This window comes from Anomaloglossus baeobatrachus, chromosome 3 (assembly GCF_048569485.1).
Source record: "Anomaloglossus baeobatrachus isolate aAnoBae1 chromosome 3, aAnoBae1.hap1, whole genome shotgun sequence".
Classification (NCBI taxonomy): domain Eukaryota; kingdom Metazoa; phylum Chordata; class Amphibia; order Anura; family Aromobatidae; genus Anomaloglossus; species Anomaloglossus baeobatrachus.
The window spans coordinates 549345504-549363726 of record NC_134355.1 but is presented as its reverse complement, the minus strand read 5'-3'; the positions used below and the strand labels follow the sequence as shown (position 1 = coordinate 549363726).

Sequence of the window (18223 nt, the reverse complement as noted above, 5' to 3'; positions counted from 1 at the left end):
CCACATGCAGCCCGCGGGCCGCGTTTTTGAGATCTCTGGTCTAGACAGTGTGACAATGTGCCACATTTATCACAACAAATCATGCTGGATGATAAATGTGGAGATTTTTTTTGCACACGTCCTTTTTAACTTTAAACAACCAGTACATTAGAAAAGTTTATGCCCTTTTTATCCACAAAAATTATGATATACCGTATTTTTTGCTTTATAAGACGCACTTTTGTTCCCCCAAATTTTGGGGGAAAGTAGGGGGTGCATCTTATAATCCGAATATACGGGAGGGGGGGTGTATATATATATATATATATATATATATATATATACAGAGTCCAGTGGAGGTGCGGGCAGCTCTGGAGCGGTGCTGGGGGCTGCTGGGGGCAGGAAAAGCTGGGAGCGGCAGCGTTTGATCTCCTGCTCCCGCTCATATAATATGCACAGCCGCTGTCCATCAGAAGCGTGGTGCTGAAACTGCATCGCGCTGATGGGCTGGGGGAGCTGCACATATTATATCTGCCTGTGCTTACCTTTGATTGCAGAGGATCCCAGCTCCCCCTGTGTTAGCTATAGCCTCCCGTGCTGCTGCCCATAGTAAAATAATAAACTCTTTACTCACCTCCTCCAGCGTCTGCCCGGTCTCCCTCCTGCTGCTGTGATTAGGCACGCAGAGATATCTCTCTCTGCTGTCCCGATCACATGACCGGCACTAGAACCAGGAAGTAGGAAGTGCAGGAGACAGGAGGAGCTCAACCCCGAGGAGTGAGACACAAGACAAGACAGTGCTGCAGAAGGTAAGGAAAGAGTTTATTTTACTAAAAGCAGCAACATGGGGGCGATATGTAACAGAGGGTGATGTCTGCCTGCCCCAATGGGCCTGTCTGCCTGCCCCAGTGGGCCTGTCTGCCTGCCCCAGTGGGCCTGTCTGCCTGCCCCAGTGGGCCTGTCTGCCAGCCACAGTGGGCCTGTCTGCCAGCCACAGTGGGCCTGTCTGCCAGCCACAGTGGGCCTGTCTGCCAGCCACAGTGGGCCTGTCTGCCTGCCACAGTGGGCCTGTCTGCCTGCCCCAGTGGGCCTGTCTGCCTGCCCCAGTGGGCCTGTCTGCCTGCCCCAGTGGGCCTGTCTGCCTACCCCAGTGGGCCTGTCTGCCTGCCACAGTGGGCCTGTCTGCCTGCCACAGTGGGCCTGTCTGCCAGCCACAGTGGGCCTGTCCGCCTGCTAGAGTGGGCCTGTATGCCAGCCACAGTGGGCCTGTGTGCCAGCCACAGGGGCCGTGTGCCAGCCATAGAGGATGTGTGCCAGCCATAGGGGAAATGTGGCATCACTGGGGGACGTGTTCAATATAAGGTGGCCATATCCAGATTAAGGGGGCTAATTTTAGGATGAGGGGGCTATGAGGGACATATACTCTATATTATTTGTTAGACGGACACTGGCATTATAAGACGGACCCCATTTATTAAAAAATTCTCTATTCCTTCACCAAATTTGGGGGTGCGTCTTATAATCAGGTGCGTCTTATAAAGCGAAAAATACGGTAATTTTAATGCACATGTGGTCAGGTTTAAACTGCTCTCATGCTACTTTGTTCTTTTAGGCATAAATTCTCCATAAATACAGCTAAAAAAAAAAGTTGGGTGTACATTTTGGTGACAATAAAGCCATGAAAGGGAGGCACATCTAATATTAAATCTGCCGCAGAGTTTTTGTGTGTAAAAACAGAGACAAACACAAGTCTGGTATAGATTGAAGTCATGTTCATGGTGTATGTGGATTCATAAGACAGCCATGTGCATAATTCTGTCTGTGTACAATGAGCTAAAAGGAATCTGTCAGTAGGTTTTTGCTATATAATCTGAGGACAGCATGAGATAGAAGCTGTGACACTGATTTCAGAGATGGCTCACCTTAGATGTAGCATGTGTGTGTTGTTGTTTCTATTTTCTATGTTGTTTTTTTACGATGAGTGTTTTATCAGCAGGGGATTATCATTGGCTGGACTAGTTCCCGCATGAGCCCTGGTGCGACCACAGTCTTAGCAGTGATTAGCAGCTTACTGTAATTATAGAATGTGCACACAAAGCTGTACTATGGGCAGTGTTAGCTACATGCTAGATCTAAGGCCTGAAACACACATCCGTGAAAAATCACGTACGTGTAATACGGGCCGTTTTTCAGGTCCATGATCCGTGTTTGTGTCCGTTTTTATGGTATGTGTGGCCTGCGTGTGTATCCCGAATGCTAGCCGTATGTGCGTGTGAAATGTGTGTGGGTGCGTGTGAAACTTAACTGACATGTGTTTGTGTTTTCCGTGAGAAATGTTGCGTGTGTGATGCAAAATGTCGTTACTACATGTCGGCTGACAGCAGACAGAGTTGCGCGATGAGAATGAACTCGGGTGAACTTCACCCGAATTCATTGTCATGCTGCGGCTCTGTCTGTGTGCCGCGTAATGATTAGCGGTCACCCGTGAAGGATTCAATGGTGACCGCTAATTCCCCGAGTGACGGAAGTGAGCAGCCCTCTCTCATACTCACCGATCCCCGATCACCAGCGTGGCGCTGCACGGCATTCACACTGCTCTGGCGGCTTTTATTATTTTAAAAAAGCCGGCCGTTCATTAAACAATCTCGTATTCCCTGCTTTCCCCGCCCACCGGCAAATATAATTGGTTGCAGTGAGACACGCCCACACGTTGGGTGACAGCTGTCTAACTGCAACCAATCACAGCCGCCGGTGGGCGTGTCACTATGGAGCATAGAAATAAATAAGTAAATTAATAAAAAAAAACGGCGGGCGTTCCCCCCAATTTTAATATCAGCCAGATAAAGCCATACGGCTGAAGGCTGGTATTCTCAGGATGGGGAGCTCCACGTTATGGGGAGCCCCTCAGCCTAACAATATCAGTCATCAGCCGCCCAGAATTGCCACATACATTAGATGCGACAGTTCTGGGACTGTACCCGGCTCTTCCCGATTTGCCCTGGTGCGTTGACAATCGGGGTAATAAGGAGTTAATGGCAGCCCTTAGCTGCCACTAAATCCTAGATTAATCATGTCAGGCGTCTCCCCGAGATACCTTCCATGATTAATCTGTAAGTTACAGTAAATAAATACACACACACACCTGAAAAAATCCTTTATTTGCAATAAAAACCACTAACAAATACCCTCATTCACCACTTTATTCAGCCCGAAAAAGCCCTCCATGTCCGGCGTAATCCACGGAGTTCCAGCGTCGCTTCCAGCTCTGTTACATGGAGGTGACAGGAGCTGCAGAAGACACCGCTGCTCCTGACAGCTCCATGCAGCAACTGAAGAGAGTTGCGCGATCAGCGATAACATCAGTCAGGTAACTCGCGGCCACTGCTGGATCATACAACTGTGACAGCAACTCACCTGTGACTTCATCGCTGTCACTCGGGCGACTTGCAGTCACAGTTGTATGGTCCAGCGGTGGCCGCGAGTAACCTCAGTGACATCATCACTGATCGCGCGGCTGTCTTCAGTTGCTGCATGGAGCTGTCAGGAGCGGCGGTGTCTTCTGCATTTCCTGTCACCTCCATGTAGCAGAGCTGGAAGTGACGCTGGAACTCCGTGGATTACGCTGGACATGGAGGGCTTTTTCGGGCTGAATAAAGTGGTGAATGAGGGTATTTGTTAGTGGTTTTTATTGCAAATAAAGGATTTTTTCAGGTGTGTGTGTGTATTTATTTACTGTAACTTACAGATTAATCATGGAAGGTATCTCGGGGAGACGCCTGACATGATTAATCTAGGATTTAGTGGCAGCTATGGGCTGCCATTAACTCCTTATTAACCCAATTGCCAACGCACCATGGCAAATCGGGAAGGGTACAGTCCCAGAACTGTCGCAGCAAATGGATGCGGCAATTCTGGGCAGCTGCTGGCTGATATTGTTAGGCTGGGGGGCTCCCCATAACGTGGGGCTCCCCATCCTGAGAATACCAGCCTGCAGCCGTATGGCTTTATCTTGGCTGGTATTAAAATTGGGGGGGACCGCACGCCGTTTTTTTTAATTATTTATTTATTTATTTCTCTGCTCCATAGTGACACGCCCACCGGCGGCTGTGATTGGTTGCAGTTAGACAGCTGTCACTCAGCGTGTGGGCGTGTCTCACTGCAACCAATCATATTTGCCGGTGGGCGGGGAAAGCAGGGAATACGAGATTGTTTAATGAGTGGCCGGCTTTTTCAAAATAGTAAAAGCCGCCGGAGCTTTTATAACACCAGTGCAGCGCAGCGCCGGAGAACGGGGAATGGTAAGTATGAGAGAGGGGGGGAACTGACCGACAGACAGCAGGAGGGACAGATAAGACAGAGAGACCGACCAACAGACATAGAGAGAGACCGACCGACCGATGGACTGAGGGAGAGAACGACACAGAAAAAAACCCAAAAACGACATCACAGGAAAAAAGCACAAAACGTACACGGAGCATACAGAGATGCGTCCGTGTCACTTAGGCGTGCGCACAGACCCATTGACTTTCATTGGGTCCGTGTGTGCGTGTTCCATGATGAAAACAAACATGCTTCCGTGCAAAACGAAGACACAAACGTAGCACGCACACGGACACACAGACCTTAATGAAAAACGCACATGTGTCCTCAAACATTAAATAACATTGGTGCACGTTTGTCCGTGTCTCCGGTATATACGGAAACAGACCAAACTCGCACGTGTTTGACGGATGTGTGTTGCAGGCCTAAAAACTATTATTGTGTCACAACCGCTACACCCAGTAAACTAAGTGATATCTTTTGGAATCAGGGTCTCTTTTCCGACATCACGCTGCTCTCAGTTGAGATAGCTAAAAACCTTCTGACAGATTCCCTTTAAATGGCTTGTCCACTTTCAGGAAAAAACTCTGTAAAATAACAAAAAAAAAAATAAAAAATTCAGCAGGTACAGAGTACGCAGAAAATTTGGGCGTTACTATACTTCCTGCTTTTTGTTGGGTTCTACTTTATACTTCCCTATATTAGTGTGTTAACACATTAATCCCATATTTATTGCTGTGTAATACAACTTAATGGGAATCTGTCAGCAGGTTTTTGCTACCTCATCTAACAGCAACATAATGTATGCAAGGAGATTCTGAATCCTATGGTGTATCACATAGATTACTGGCTGAAGACCTTGTGAAACAAAGAATTTAAATTCAGGAACACACCAGAGCTGAGAGCTACCCACACCAGGCTCTTAATAGAGTGCATTGACTGTGAGGTGTCAATCACAGCAGGGGGAATGTCGGCTTTGGGTATGCAGTGAGTTTCTAGTCCTACAATGTTAATCATAGGGTAATAAACCCTTTAGTTTATGTAAACAATTGCACACACACTGATAAGAGAGGCACAGTTGCTTTTTGTTTTGTTTTTTTTTAAACTTTACATCATGCTGTCCTCAGCTTACATAGCAAAAACCTGGTTACATATTCCCTTTAAACACATTATTTGTGGCTCATTTTGGGGTTGTGTTGCAGTTCATGGTTTGCATTTACGTTTGTGTACTGCCTCCTATACTTACCTTTACCTTTGTGTACTGCCTTCTATACTTACTTTTACCTCTGTGTACTGCCTCCTATACTTACATTTACCTTTGTGTATTGCCTATCTATATTTACATTTCACTTTGTGTACTGCCTCCTATACTTACAGTACATTTACCTTTGTGTACTGCCTCCTATACTTACATTTACATGTGTGTCAGGGCTGTATTTTGCCTTCATGCTGCCCTAGGCACTTTAAGTGGTCGCGCCCCTTAGTGACAACGTAACACTGAGTTTTCGCACACGACATCTGTTTAAGGCAGATCTACTCTGTAAAACACTTGAAAAAGTATCAATGAGAAACGAAGGGCACTAACCCCCCCCCAATGGGGATCACCACAGGCACATCAAAACAGCATGAGTATAAAATATTCCCACCGTCCCCACTTATATACTGTGACTGTCACACTGCCCCTAATATACTACACACTGCCCTCCCTTATAAATTATACCCACCACACCTTCCTCAATTATGAAATATGATCTGCACATTGACCTCACATCATGCTGCCCCCTCCTCACAATGTCCCATGCTTGCTGCCCCCTCCTAACAATGTCCCATGCATGCTGCCCCCTCCTCACAATGTCCCATGCATGCTGCCCCCTCCTCCCAATGTCCCATGCATGCTGCCCCCTCCTCACAATGTCCCATGCATGCTGCCCCCTCCTCACAATGTCCCATGCATGCTGCCCCCTCCTCACAATGTCCCATGCATGCTGCCCCCTCCTCACAATGTCCCATGCATGCTGCCCCCTCCTCACAGTGTCCCATGCATGCTGCCCCCTCTTCACAGTGTCCCATGCATGCTGCCCCCTCCTCACAGTGTCCCATGCATGCTGCCCCCTCCTCCCAATGTCCCATGCATGCTGCCCCCTTCTCACAATGTCCCATGCATGCTGCCCCCTCCTCACAGTGTCCCATGCATGCTGCCCCCTCCTCACAATGTCCCATGCATGCTGCTCCCTCCTCAGTTTCCCATGCATGCTGTTCCCTCCTCACAATGTCCCATGCATGCTGACCCTCTCCATGAGCTCCTAATGCTGCCTTCCTCTTTTTCATAATGACACCTCCATGCTGCCCCATTCATCATACTAAGACCATCACACTAACGCTTATGCTGATACACCCCTCCCACACACACACACACACACACACACACTACCCCACTCTTGATATTGACTCCCCTACATTGCTCCACTCCATACTGAGCCCACACATGCTGCCCCTTCTCCATAATGAGCTCCCAATGCTGCCCCCTTCTCATTCTGAGTCCTTACACTCCCCCGCCATCGATTTTGTCATTGCACTATCCCTCAACCCTTGTCCTCTGTCTCTAGGATTGGCCCCTCTCTCCCATTCCCCCAGCAGCAGCCGCTCTCCCCCGCCTTCACCAGCAGCCTCTCCCCCAGCATCAGCCTCTCTCCCCCCAGCCCCCCAGCATCAACCTCTCTCCCCCCAGCGTCCCCCAGCTTCAGCCTCTCTGCCCCCCAGCCTCCCCCAGCATCAGCCTCTCTCCCCCAGCTTCCCCCAGCATCAGCCTCTCTCCCCCAGCTTCCCCCAGCATCAGCCTCTCTCCCCCAGCTTCCCCCAGCATCAGCCTCTCTCCCCCAACTTCCCCCAGCATCAGCCTCTCTCCCCCAGCTTCCCCTAGCATCAGCCTCTCTCCCCCAGCTTCCCCCAGCATCAGCCTCTCTCCCCCAGCTTCCCCCAGCATCAGCCTCTCTGCCCCCAGCATCAGCCTCTCTTCTCCCAGCCTCCCCCAGCATCAGCCTCACTCCTCCCAGCCTCCCCCAGCATCAGCCGCCCCAGCATCAGCCTCCACCCTCCCAGCCTCCCCCAGCATCAGCCTCCCCCAGCATCCGCCTCCCCCAGCATCAGCCTCTCTCCTCCCAGCCTCCCCCAGCATCAGCCTCCCCCTCCCAGCCTCCCCCAGCATCAGCCTCCCCCAGCATCAGCCTCTCTCCTCCCAGCCTCCCCCAGCATCAGCCTCCCCCAGCATCAGCCTCCCTCCCCCAGCAAAAGCCTCCCCCTCCTAGCCTCCCCCAGCATCAGCCTCTCTCCTCCCAGCCTCCCCCAGCATCAGCCTCCCTCAGCATCAGCCTCTCTCCTCCGAGCCTCCCGCAGCATCAGCCTCTCCCAGCATCAGCCTCCCTCAACATCAGCCTCTTTCCTCCCAGCCTCCCCCAGCATCAGCCTCTCTCCTCCCAGTCTCCCCCAGCATCAGCCTCCCGAAGCATCAGCCTCTCCCAGCATCAGCCTCCCTCAGCATCAGCCTCCCTCCTCCCAGCCTCCCCCAGCGTCAGCCTCCCCCCATCCCAGCCTTCCGCAACATCAGCCCCTCCCCCCTCCCAGCCTCCCCCAGCATCAGACTCTCTCCTCCCAGCCTCCCCCAGTATCCGCTTCTCTTCCCCCAAGTCTCCCCCAGTATCAGCCTCTCTCCTCCCACCCCATACGCATATCTCCAGTCTGCATTTGAGACACCCCCACGCTCCTTATGAATCTTCAGCTCTGCGAGCACTTACCTGCTCCAGGGCCCGCCGTCATCTTCCTGGCTCACGTGAGTATCCTCTTCTGACACCGGCTTCCATCGCGGCGTCCTCTGCGGCGTCCTGCTGTGAGATTTGCATGTGAAATCCACACAGCATTGGACGCAGGACAGAGGAAGGAGCTGATTGGCGCGCCTGTGACCCCGGAAGTGCAGGTGCCGGCAGTTCCGGGGTCAATCAGCTCTCGGTGCCCGGCCGCCGCAGTTTGTCTGCATTCGCGTCTTAATTGACGCAGATACAAATAAATAAAGGTGCGCCTCTCCCCCCTCCCCCCTCCGAAAATACAATGGATTTAATGAATGTGTAAAAAAAAAAAATTTTTTTTTTTTTTTTTTTTTTTACTGCTAGAAGGTGCCGCCCCCTCCATCCTGCCGCCCTAGGCACGGGACCACGGGTGCCTAATGGTAAATACGGCCCTGGTGTGTGTACTGCCTCCTATACTTACTTTTACCTCTGTGTACTGCCTCCTATACTAACCTTTACCTTTTTGTACTGCCTTCTATACTTACATTTACCTTTGTGTACTGCCTCCTATGCTTACTGGCTATTAGGTGTATATTTTGGGTGTTTTTATGCTCCTTGGTTTGCTGGGTTGTACTTCACACTGCCCTGCTATAATAAACCTGTCACTGTAGATTATTTATCTATGCATTTTGCAGCTCATATTTCTGTGTGGATGTGCCCTCCAAATTATTCTATTATTTTATGGGGATTTTATAATTATTCTAATAATAAAGTAATGATTTTACATTTATTGTCTTATAGTGTGTAATATTTGTAGGCGTTTATATTTATTAAAAAGCATAGATCATGTATAGGGAGGTAAATGAGACTTGAAGTATGAAAATAGTTGAAACAGATTTCATTACCAAAAGCAAGATTTTGTTTCCATCGTAGTCTTGGGTTTGCCATCTCATGTCACTGATTGGCACACAAGGGTAAGGCAGTAAGGGAACCAACTGTCCAATTTCTTGTATGGTGAACTGCAGGGCACAGGCATGTTTTACTTGTGTGCACACCCCAGGTGGTAGCTGTTTTAGAGCGAATTGTACACACGTATGCTTTGTAGAATGCAAGACAAAGAAGCAGAATCCTATTTTTTGGCTTGTCGCCTCCATCCCCAGAATCATTTCATAAAGTCTTACTGAGTCTTCATGGTTATCAAAATCACAATATAGAGTAACTCTCAAAATCTCTGTGCCATAGTGCACATGCCTTATTCCCCACACAGGCATGTGCACATCTAGACAGTAAAAGTCATCACTAGTTTGGCATGATGATTGAGATGGTCCTTGACTAAATCCTGTGTTCACATGATCCCATGGGGGTAACTGGAAAAAACTTTGCAGAAGTGAGATCCTTTCTTCACCGAGGTCTTCACGAAGAAAGAGTATCACCGAAATCCCTGGAAATTCAAATCTTCTCTTTCGATATTCATAGCATTGGATTGGGGCTGCTCGATCGGACACTAGAATAAGTTGAATATCCAGACACAGTCCCTGAAGAATTCGCTTGACTGCCTGACGAAAAACTGCAGAGTCACTTGGGTTGGCAAGAAGGTGAATGGTGACAGGCAGAACCGTGTGTCTGCCATCCATTTAAGTACTGTGTTGAAGAGAAAATATATTATAACCTCAGTTAACTTTTTTTTTCACCAAACCACAATTGAAGTTTTGTTTCTGTACAAATCTTATTTCTTGTCTTATTCGTATTGTATTACAAGGATATTGACAACTATGTATCGGCAAAAGACTGCTTGATATACAGTGGGACGGAGAAAAAGCTGTGGAAAAACAAGCGCAATAGGGTCTTACCCCAATATGTGAGGGGTGGGGAGGGGGGAGTAAAACTACTCACCAATTGTAGTTGTGAGAAGCCACAACTACTATAATCGCATATATCAAAGATCCAGGGCTGCAGCCACCAAAACCGGTAGATAACAGAAAGCACAAGAGAGAGGTGTTCAATGCCGCGCCAATAGATCCCTTCAGAAGATGTTCAGATCAATGTCACTTTATTGTCATTCAGGTCGACGCGTTTCTGGAGCATCTGCCCCCTTCATCAGGACCCCCAGGAATAGAAATAACATCCAATCCAATGGATGTTATTTCTATTCCTGGGGGTCCTGATGAAGGGGGCAGATGCTCCAGAAACGCGTCGACCTGAATGACAATAAAGTGACACTGATCTGAACATCTTCTGAAGTGATCTATTGGCGCGGCATTGAACACCTCTCTCTTGTGCTTTCTGATATACAGTGGGGAAAATAAGTATTTGATACACTGCAGGTTTTGCAAGTTTTCTCACCTACAAAGAATGGAGAGGTCTGTAATTTTTATCGTAGGTATACTTCAATTGTGACAGACAGAATCCCCCCAAACAATCCTGAAAATCACATTGTATGATTTTTAAAAAAATTAATTAGCATTTTATTATATTAAATAAGTATTTGATCACCTACCAACCAGCATGAATTCTGGCTCTCACAGACCTGTTTTTTTTTTTTTGAAGAAGTCCTCCTACTCTGCACTCATTTTCTGTATTACCTGTTTGAACTCATTACCTGTATAAAAGACACCTGTCCACACACTCAATCAATCAAACTCCAACATGGCCAAGACCAAAGAGCTGTCTAAGGACACCAGGGTCAAAATTGTAGACCTGCACAAGGCTGGGATAGGCTACAGGACAATAGGCAACAACTTGGTGAAAAGCCAAAAATTGTTGGTGCAATTGTTACAAAATGAAAGAAACATAACATGACTGTCCCATCTTACTTGGTCTGAGGCTCCATGCAAGATTTCGCCTCATGAGGTAAGGATCATTCTAAGAAAGTTCAGGAATCATCCCAGAGCTACACTGGGAGACCTGGTCGATGACCTGAAGAGAGCTAGGACCACAGTCTCAAAGATTACCATTAGTAACATGCTACATTGTCATAGATTAAAGGGCACAAAAGCTCTCCCTACTCACGCCAGCACATGTCCTGGCCCATTTGAAGTTCACCAATGACCATATGGATGATCTAGAGGAGGCATGGGTGAAGGTCATATGGTCAGATGAGACCAAAATAGAACTTTTTGGTATCAACTCTACTTGTTGTGTTTGGAGGAAGAAGAAGGATGAGTACAACCCCAAGAACACCATCCCAACTTTGAAGCATTGGTGGGTGGAAACATCATACTTTGAGAAAGGGGAGAGGACGACTGCACTGTACTGAGGGAGGATGGTTGGGATCATGTATCGTGAGATTTTGGCCAACAACTTCCTTCCCTCAGTAAGAGCATTGAAGATGTGTCGTAGCTGGGTCTTCCAGAATGACAATTACCCAAAACACACAGCCAGCTCAACTAAGGAGTGGCTTTGAAAGAGGGATTTCAATATTATGGACTGGCCTAGCCAGTCTCCAGACCTGAACCCAATAGAAAATCTTTGAAGGGAGCTGAAACTCCATGTTGCCCACTGACAGCCCCAAAACCTGAAAGATCTGGAGAAGATCTGAATGAAGAAGTGAGCCAAAATCCCTTTTGCAGTGTGTTCAAACTGAGTCAAGAACTACAGGCAACATCTGACCTCTGTAATTGCAAACAAAGGTTTCTGTACTAAATAATAAGTATATCATATAATAGAAAAACAGAACTTATTTCATGCAATAAAATGCAAATTAGTTATTCAGAAATCATACAAAATGATTTTCTGGATTTTCTTTTTATTATTCTGTCTGTTAGGCCTAAACCACACGGCATGAAAATCGGTGCGAGTGGAGTGCGATAAAAAATTGCATTCCACTCGGACCAATATTAGCCTATGTGTCAGCACCCATGAGCGATTATTTTCTCAGCCCTAATCAGACCGAGAAAAAAATTACAGCATGCTGTGACTGTAACGCGATCCAGGTTTCTCTCGCACCCATTCAAGTCTATGGGGTGAGAGAAAAATCGCACTGCACTCGCGGTACACCTGTGTACCACGAGTGCAGGGCGAGAATGGTAATAGCCTGCTACGGAGGAGAGAGAGAGATAAATCCCTCCCTCCTCTGTGCCGGCCCACCCCTCCTCAGCGCCGACCCTCCTCTCCTGATTTCCGGCCCACCCCCAAAGCTGAGGTTCGCCCTCACGATTGGACCTCAGTCGCAGGGACACTTGCATGACACTCAGCTCTGCTGTACTGCCAGCGTGAGCCGAGTGTCATGCGAGGGGATCACAGTAATCCCCATGTGGCCCCAGCCTTATAGTTGAAGTGTACTTACAATAAAAATTCCTGACCTCTCCATTCTTGTAGGGGGGAAAACTTGCAAAATCAGGCCATTGATTAATTCTACATTTCATGTTAGGAGAAAGGAGGACAAATTAGTACTATTAGCACAATTTATTGTCTTTGCTTTACTGTGGTCAAACATAGAATTATATACAGTGCCGTGCAAAAGTATTCGGCCCCCTTGATTTTTTTCAACCTTTTACCACACTTCAGGCTTCAAACATAAAGATAAAATAAAAATTTTATGGTGAAGAATCAATAACAAGTGGGACACAATTGTAAAGTTGAACAAAATGTATTGCTTATTTTAAACTTTTATAAAAACTAATAAACTGAAAATTGGGGCTTGCGATATTATTCATCCCCTTTAAATTAATATTTTGTAGCCCCACCTTTTGCTGCGATTACAGCTGCAAGTCGCTTAGGGTATGTCTCTATAAGTTTTTCACATCGAGAGACTGAAATTCTTGCCCATTCTTCCTTTGTAAATAGCTCGAGTTGAGTGAGGGTGGATGGAGAGCATTTGTGAACAGTAGTTTTCAGCTCTTTCCATAGATTCTCGATTGGATTCAGGTCTGGACTTTGACTTGGCCATTTTAACACCTGCATACATTTATTTGTGAACCATTCCATTGTAGATTTTGCTTTATGTTTGGGATCATTATCTTGTTGGAAGACAAATCTCAGTCCCAATCTAAGGTCTTTTGCAGACTCAAACAGGTTTTCTTCAAAAATGGTCCGGTATTTGGCTCCATCCATCTTTCCATCAATTTTAACCATCTTCCCTGTACCTGCTGAAGAAAAGCAGGCCCAAACCATGATGCTGCCACCACCATGTTTGATAGTGGGGATGGTGTGTTCAGGGTGATGAGCTGTGTTGCTTTTACGCCAAACATATTGTTTGGCATTGTGCCCACAAAGTTCTATTTTGGTTTCATCTGACCAGAGCACCTTCTTCCACATGTTTGGTGTGTCTTCCAGGTGGCTTGTGGCAAACTTTAAGCAACACTTTTTATGGACATCTTTGAGAAATGGCTTTCTCTTTGCCACTCTTCCATAAAGGCCAGATTTGTGCAGTGTATGACTGATTGTTCTCCTATGGACAGACTCTCACACCTCAGCTGTAGATCTCTGCAGTCCATCCAGAGTGATCATGGACCTCTTGGCTGTATCTCTGATCAGTCTTCTCTTTGTTTGAGATAAAAGAAAAAGAGGGTGCGCTCCTGTGTAAAATCTAATGATAACTTATTAAGTGTGCAGTGTGATGGTCACACTCACCTGATCCTGTTGTACGTCAGGTACAACACTGGGGAGACAGCCGAAGGGAAGTCCACGGTGTACCGCTATGGCATCAGTGGGGATCTCGTCCTTTCCAGCCCGCAGTATTTCCAGCTCAGGCCGCCGCTCACGCGATCGATATCCCACATGGAGAGCACAGCCGTCAGACCACCACTGGTCTGCAGCTCCTCCTCTGTGGTGGACGGACCCGTAGAACAGATGCCGGTGACTCACCCGCCCTTCAGAGGCTTGATGTGATTCAGGCAGAGTCTTGGAATAGCTGCAGCAGCCCCGTGCACTCCAGGAAGGAGAAGGAGAATGGATTAGGGGATAATGAAAAAACCACGGTATTGGCTGCGCTGCTATTAAAATTCATAAAGATGATGGTATTGTTCCAAAAAACTTTTTTTATTGCAGGATTATAAGCCACAACGCGTTTCGGGGTTAAATGTTCCCCCTTCCTCAGGTAGCAACAATCATATGAAGTGGTATGCCTTATATATACATGAATATGTAGGTCCCCACACCCCTTGATTAATTCAACATATGGATCATAATGATCAATCAGCAGGGTTTTCAGGGACCTCGCCTCACAAAAATCAATTGTACATAATCACATTTAACAGCGATGTTCAAGAAACCACAAATATATTTTGTCTCAAGTATATTGTGATACCCTCATCACTAAAAAAAAAAAAATCTTTTGAATTATATTTAAAAATTAATAAACATGAATAAAAGACTCATCAAGGAAATTACTTTAAAAACAAGGAAATATGAAATTGAGATTTTGAGATTTAAAATTTATAAATAGAGGGTGAAAATGGATTAAATTAAATATAAATAAAATTAAAAAAAAAAAAAAAAAAAAAATTTTGGAGAAAAAAAAAAAAAAAAAAAAAAAAAATGTCTATAGGGTTCTAATACAGGGCTAAAAAATTAATTGTTGGAAGTGAGAGTGATAGCTCTAAAAATCCCTAGAATGGATCGCTAACTAAAACAGGTCATAATCCATAATTTATAGTGTTTGACATATGAAAAATACATTTGCTGAAAAATAACTGCCTATATAATAATTAAACCATATTTTAACCTCAATATTATTTTATTTATGGTGCTGGTAAAAATTATGCTCTATTTGATCTGCTCAGTCATTATATTGAGGCCTTCTGGATTCAGAGTGGCTAATTTAAATATCCAGAAGGATTCGCGTTCCACCAACCTCCAATACCTAGCTGTAACATCAGCCATAACCTGCTCAATAATCACCATTTTGACATTGTCTCTGTCTTTATCATGTTCCAATAAAAAATGCCTGGAGAGACTGTGGGTTACTATACCATGGCGAATATTGTATCTATGACCGTTTAGTCTATTGTGTACCATTTGCGTTGTGCGGCCTACATATTGTAGGCCGCACGGACATTCTAATAGATAAATGACATAGGAGCTGGTGCAACAGAGATGTTGCTTTATTAAAAATTCCTCTCCTGTTATATTTGATTTGAAGGATTGTACGCCATGTTTTAATGTTCTGCAGCATAAACATCGGATTTGTCCACAATGGAAATTCCCGACTGGTTTGTTAATATCTAATCCATTTTGAGGCAACTGAGTTTTTTTTAAAATTGTTGTTTTGCTAGGTGCGATTAAATTTTTGAGGTTTTTACTTCTCCTAAAAATAACCTGAGGTTTATCGGGTAAACAACCCGAAAGGATCCTGTCCCCTTTTAAAATATGCCAGTGTCTCCCTACAAGCTCCTTTACTTTACCATACGAATCACTAAAGGTAGTCACTAAACAGCTTTCGAAGGTGGTTTCATTTCCCTGTACTCCTATATTTGTCTTTTTCCCTTCAATAATATCCAAACATTTATCTTGATCCAATAGGAGGCTTCTTTTGTAAGCATCAGTCAATATTTTTTTCGGATAGCCTTTACTACTGAAGCGACTTTGCAATATTCTAGCTTCAGCTTTGAAGGAAGCAATATTGGTACAGTTCTTCCTGATGCGCCAATATTGCCCATAAGGTATATTTTTTATCCATGTAGGGAGATGGCTGCTTGAAAAATCAAGATAACTATTGACATCCACCCTTTTAAAAAAGGTGGATGTTTCAATAGTGTCCTCCTCATTGAATTTGATATTAAGATCCAGGAACTGGATAGATTTCCGGGACATTGTGGCCGTAAATCTTAGCCCCCATTCATTCAGATTGAGTAACTTTACAAAATTTTGAGCACTTTCCTCAGAACCTGACCAGACAAAGAACAGGTCATCTATGAATCTACGATAAAATACCATGTTCTCCAGCGCTAGGGGGGACTGTGCAATATGAAGGGACTCGAAGCACCCCATATACAGATTTGCAAAACTGGGGGCAAATCTCGTCCCCATTGCACAGCCCTTCAATTGTCGGTAGGTCCTTTCCTCAAAAGTAAAGACATTGTGATGTAAAATAAACTCAATGGATTGCAAAATAAATTCCCTCTGGGAGGTTGGAAGTGAGTCATCCATTGCCAGATAGGATTCCACACTTTTCAACCCCAACTGATGATCAATGTTTGAATATAACGCAGCTACATCCAATGTAATAAAAAGACCATTCGGAATGGCAGGTAGTTTTCTCAGTAGCCTGATAAGGTGTGAAGAGTCTCTTAAATGTGAATCTAGTTTGCCGACATATTTTTGCAAAAAAAGGTCAACATAATGTGACAAATTAGCCGTAATAGAATTGATTCCAGAAATGATTGGTCTTCCCGGCGGGTTAGTAAGGCTTTTGTGGATTTTCGGGAGAAAATAATAAAAAGGTACTGAATAATGCTTAATGTCCAGATACTGTCTCTCCCTTTTATTCAGTATCATGTCCTCACCCGCCTTTTTAATCATAGTTTTATACACAATGAAGTACTCAGGGGATGGGTCTTCTATTAGGGTCTCATAATATTCCAGATCTCCTAGTTGTTTCAAACCCTCCTCCACATACCATTCCCTATTCATCAAAACCACCCCTCCCCCTTTATCCGCACTTCTTATTATCAATCCATGATTATTTTTGAGAGAATATATTGCACGCCTCTCTTCCCTTGTTAGATTATCATTTTTAAATTTACACCGGAATTCTCTGATATCCTTAAGCAGAAGTTGGTGAAAAGTTTCAATATTATTTCCCCTGTGGTGGTGGGGATAAAAATTCTTGTTGCCTTTCACTTGTACATGTACGAAACCATCAGGGGCTTCCCCATCAGTATCAACCCTTTTCCCACTTGCCTGTTTTGATAATATTAGAAAATGTCTTCTTAACGTGATTTTGCGCACAAAATCATTGATGTCTAAGAAGAGACGGAAGGTATCAACATTACTAGAGGGGCAAAAGGAAAGACCCCTTTTGAGCAATCGAATTTCACCTCGTTCTAGCTGGTGACTAGAAAGATTGAAAATTCCAATGTCCTTGTACTCTATGTTCTCTAAACTGCTGTCCTTTTTAGTGGAGTTGGGTTTATCCCTGTTCTTGTTTCCTCCTCCCCCTCTACATCCTCTTCTCTTATTTTTCTTTTTATTCGAGCTTTTGAGGGTAACAGGTGAAAAAACTCAGTAATTTTTTTCTCCATAGCTCCCCGAGGCGGTATGGGTGAGGTTGAAACCTGTTCAGTTGCTCCTACACCCATACTATTGGGACAGGGTTCGTCAAGTTTAGAATTTATATTATCCTGTACAGTCCGCAGACCCCCCAAGTCTGAGGAGGGGGGTTCACTAGCAATAATTTCTGAAACCTCTGGATTTTTTTGAAATTCTTGAATTTTTTGATTTTTTTTGATTTTTTGCATTTTTTGGGGCTCGTATATCACTGACTCCTGAGTTTCATGCAGAGTAATAATGGAGGAGTTTAATATATCCATGATTTCAGGGTCAGTTACACCCTCATCTCTTACTGGTATTGCTAAAGGCACTTTTCCTATTTTATTCTGAATGGGTACATCAGATATCCTGGAGTTTGGATTTTTATATTTTTTAGAATTTAACCCTTTCACGACCGGCCGATTTTTCGCTTTCCGTTTTTTTTTTTCGCCATTCTTTTTCTGAGAGACGTAACTTTTTTATTTTTCAGTCAATATGGTCATGTGAGGGCTCATTTTTTGCGGAATGAGCTGTACTTTTAAATGAAACCATCAGTTTTACCATATTGTGTACTAGAAAATGGCAAAAAAATTCCAAATGCTGAAAAATTGCAAAAAAAGTGCGATAGCACTATGGTTTTTGAGATATTTTATTCACTGTGTTCACTATATGGTAAAACTGATGTGTGGGTGTGATGCCTCAGGTCAGTGCGAGTTCGTAGACACCAAACATGTATAGGTTTACTTTTATATAAGGGGTTAAAAAAAAATCGGAAGTTTGTCAGAAAAAAGTGGCGCACGTTTTACGCCATATTCCGTGACCCGTAGCGTTCTCATTTTTCGGGATCTTAGGCTCAATGACGGCTTATTTTTTGCGTCTCGAGCTGACGTTTTTAACGGTACCATTTTTGCGCAGATGCTACGTTTTGATCGCCTCTTATTGCATTTTGCGCAAAA

At 45.0% G+C, this 18223-nt stretch overlaps 2 protein-coding genes across 2 annotated transcripts in view; both read right to left on the bottom strand.

Moving 5' to 3' along the window:
- Positions 1-18223, bottom strand: part of CUL3 (cullin 3) — a 343821-nt gene that overhangs the window by 65614 nt on the left and 259984 nt on the right. The gene's annotated exons all lie outside the window — the stretch shown is intronic.
- Positions 1-18223, bottom strand: part of FAM124B (family with sequence similarity 124 member B) — a 74096-nt gene that overhangs the window by 2473 nt on the left and 53400 nt on the right. Inside the window, exon 3 of the mRNA XM_075338627.1 lies at positions 8984-9719. Coding sequence (XP_075194742.1) covers positions 8984-9712 — 729 coding nt within the window. The 5' untranslated portion in view covers positions 9713-9719. The remainder of the gene's footprint in view (positions 1-8983; positions 9720-18223) is intronic.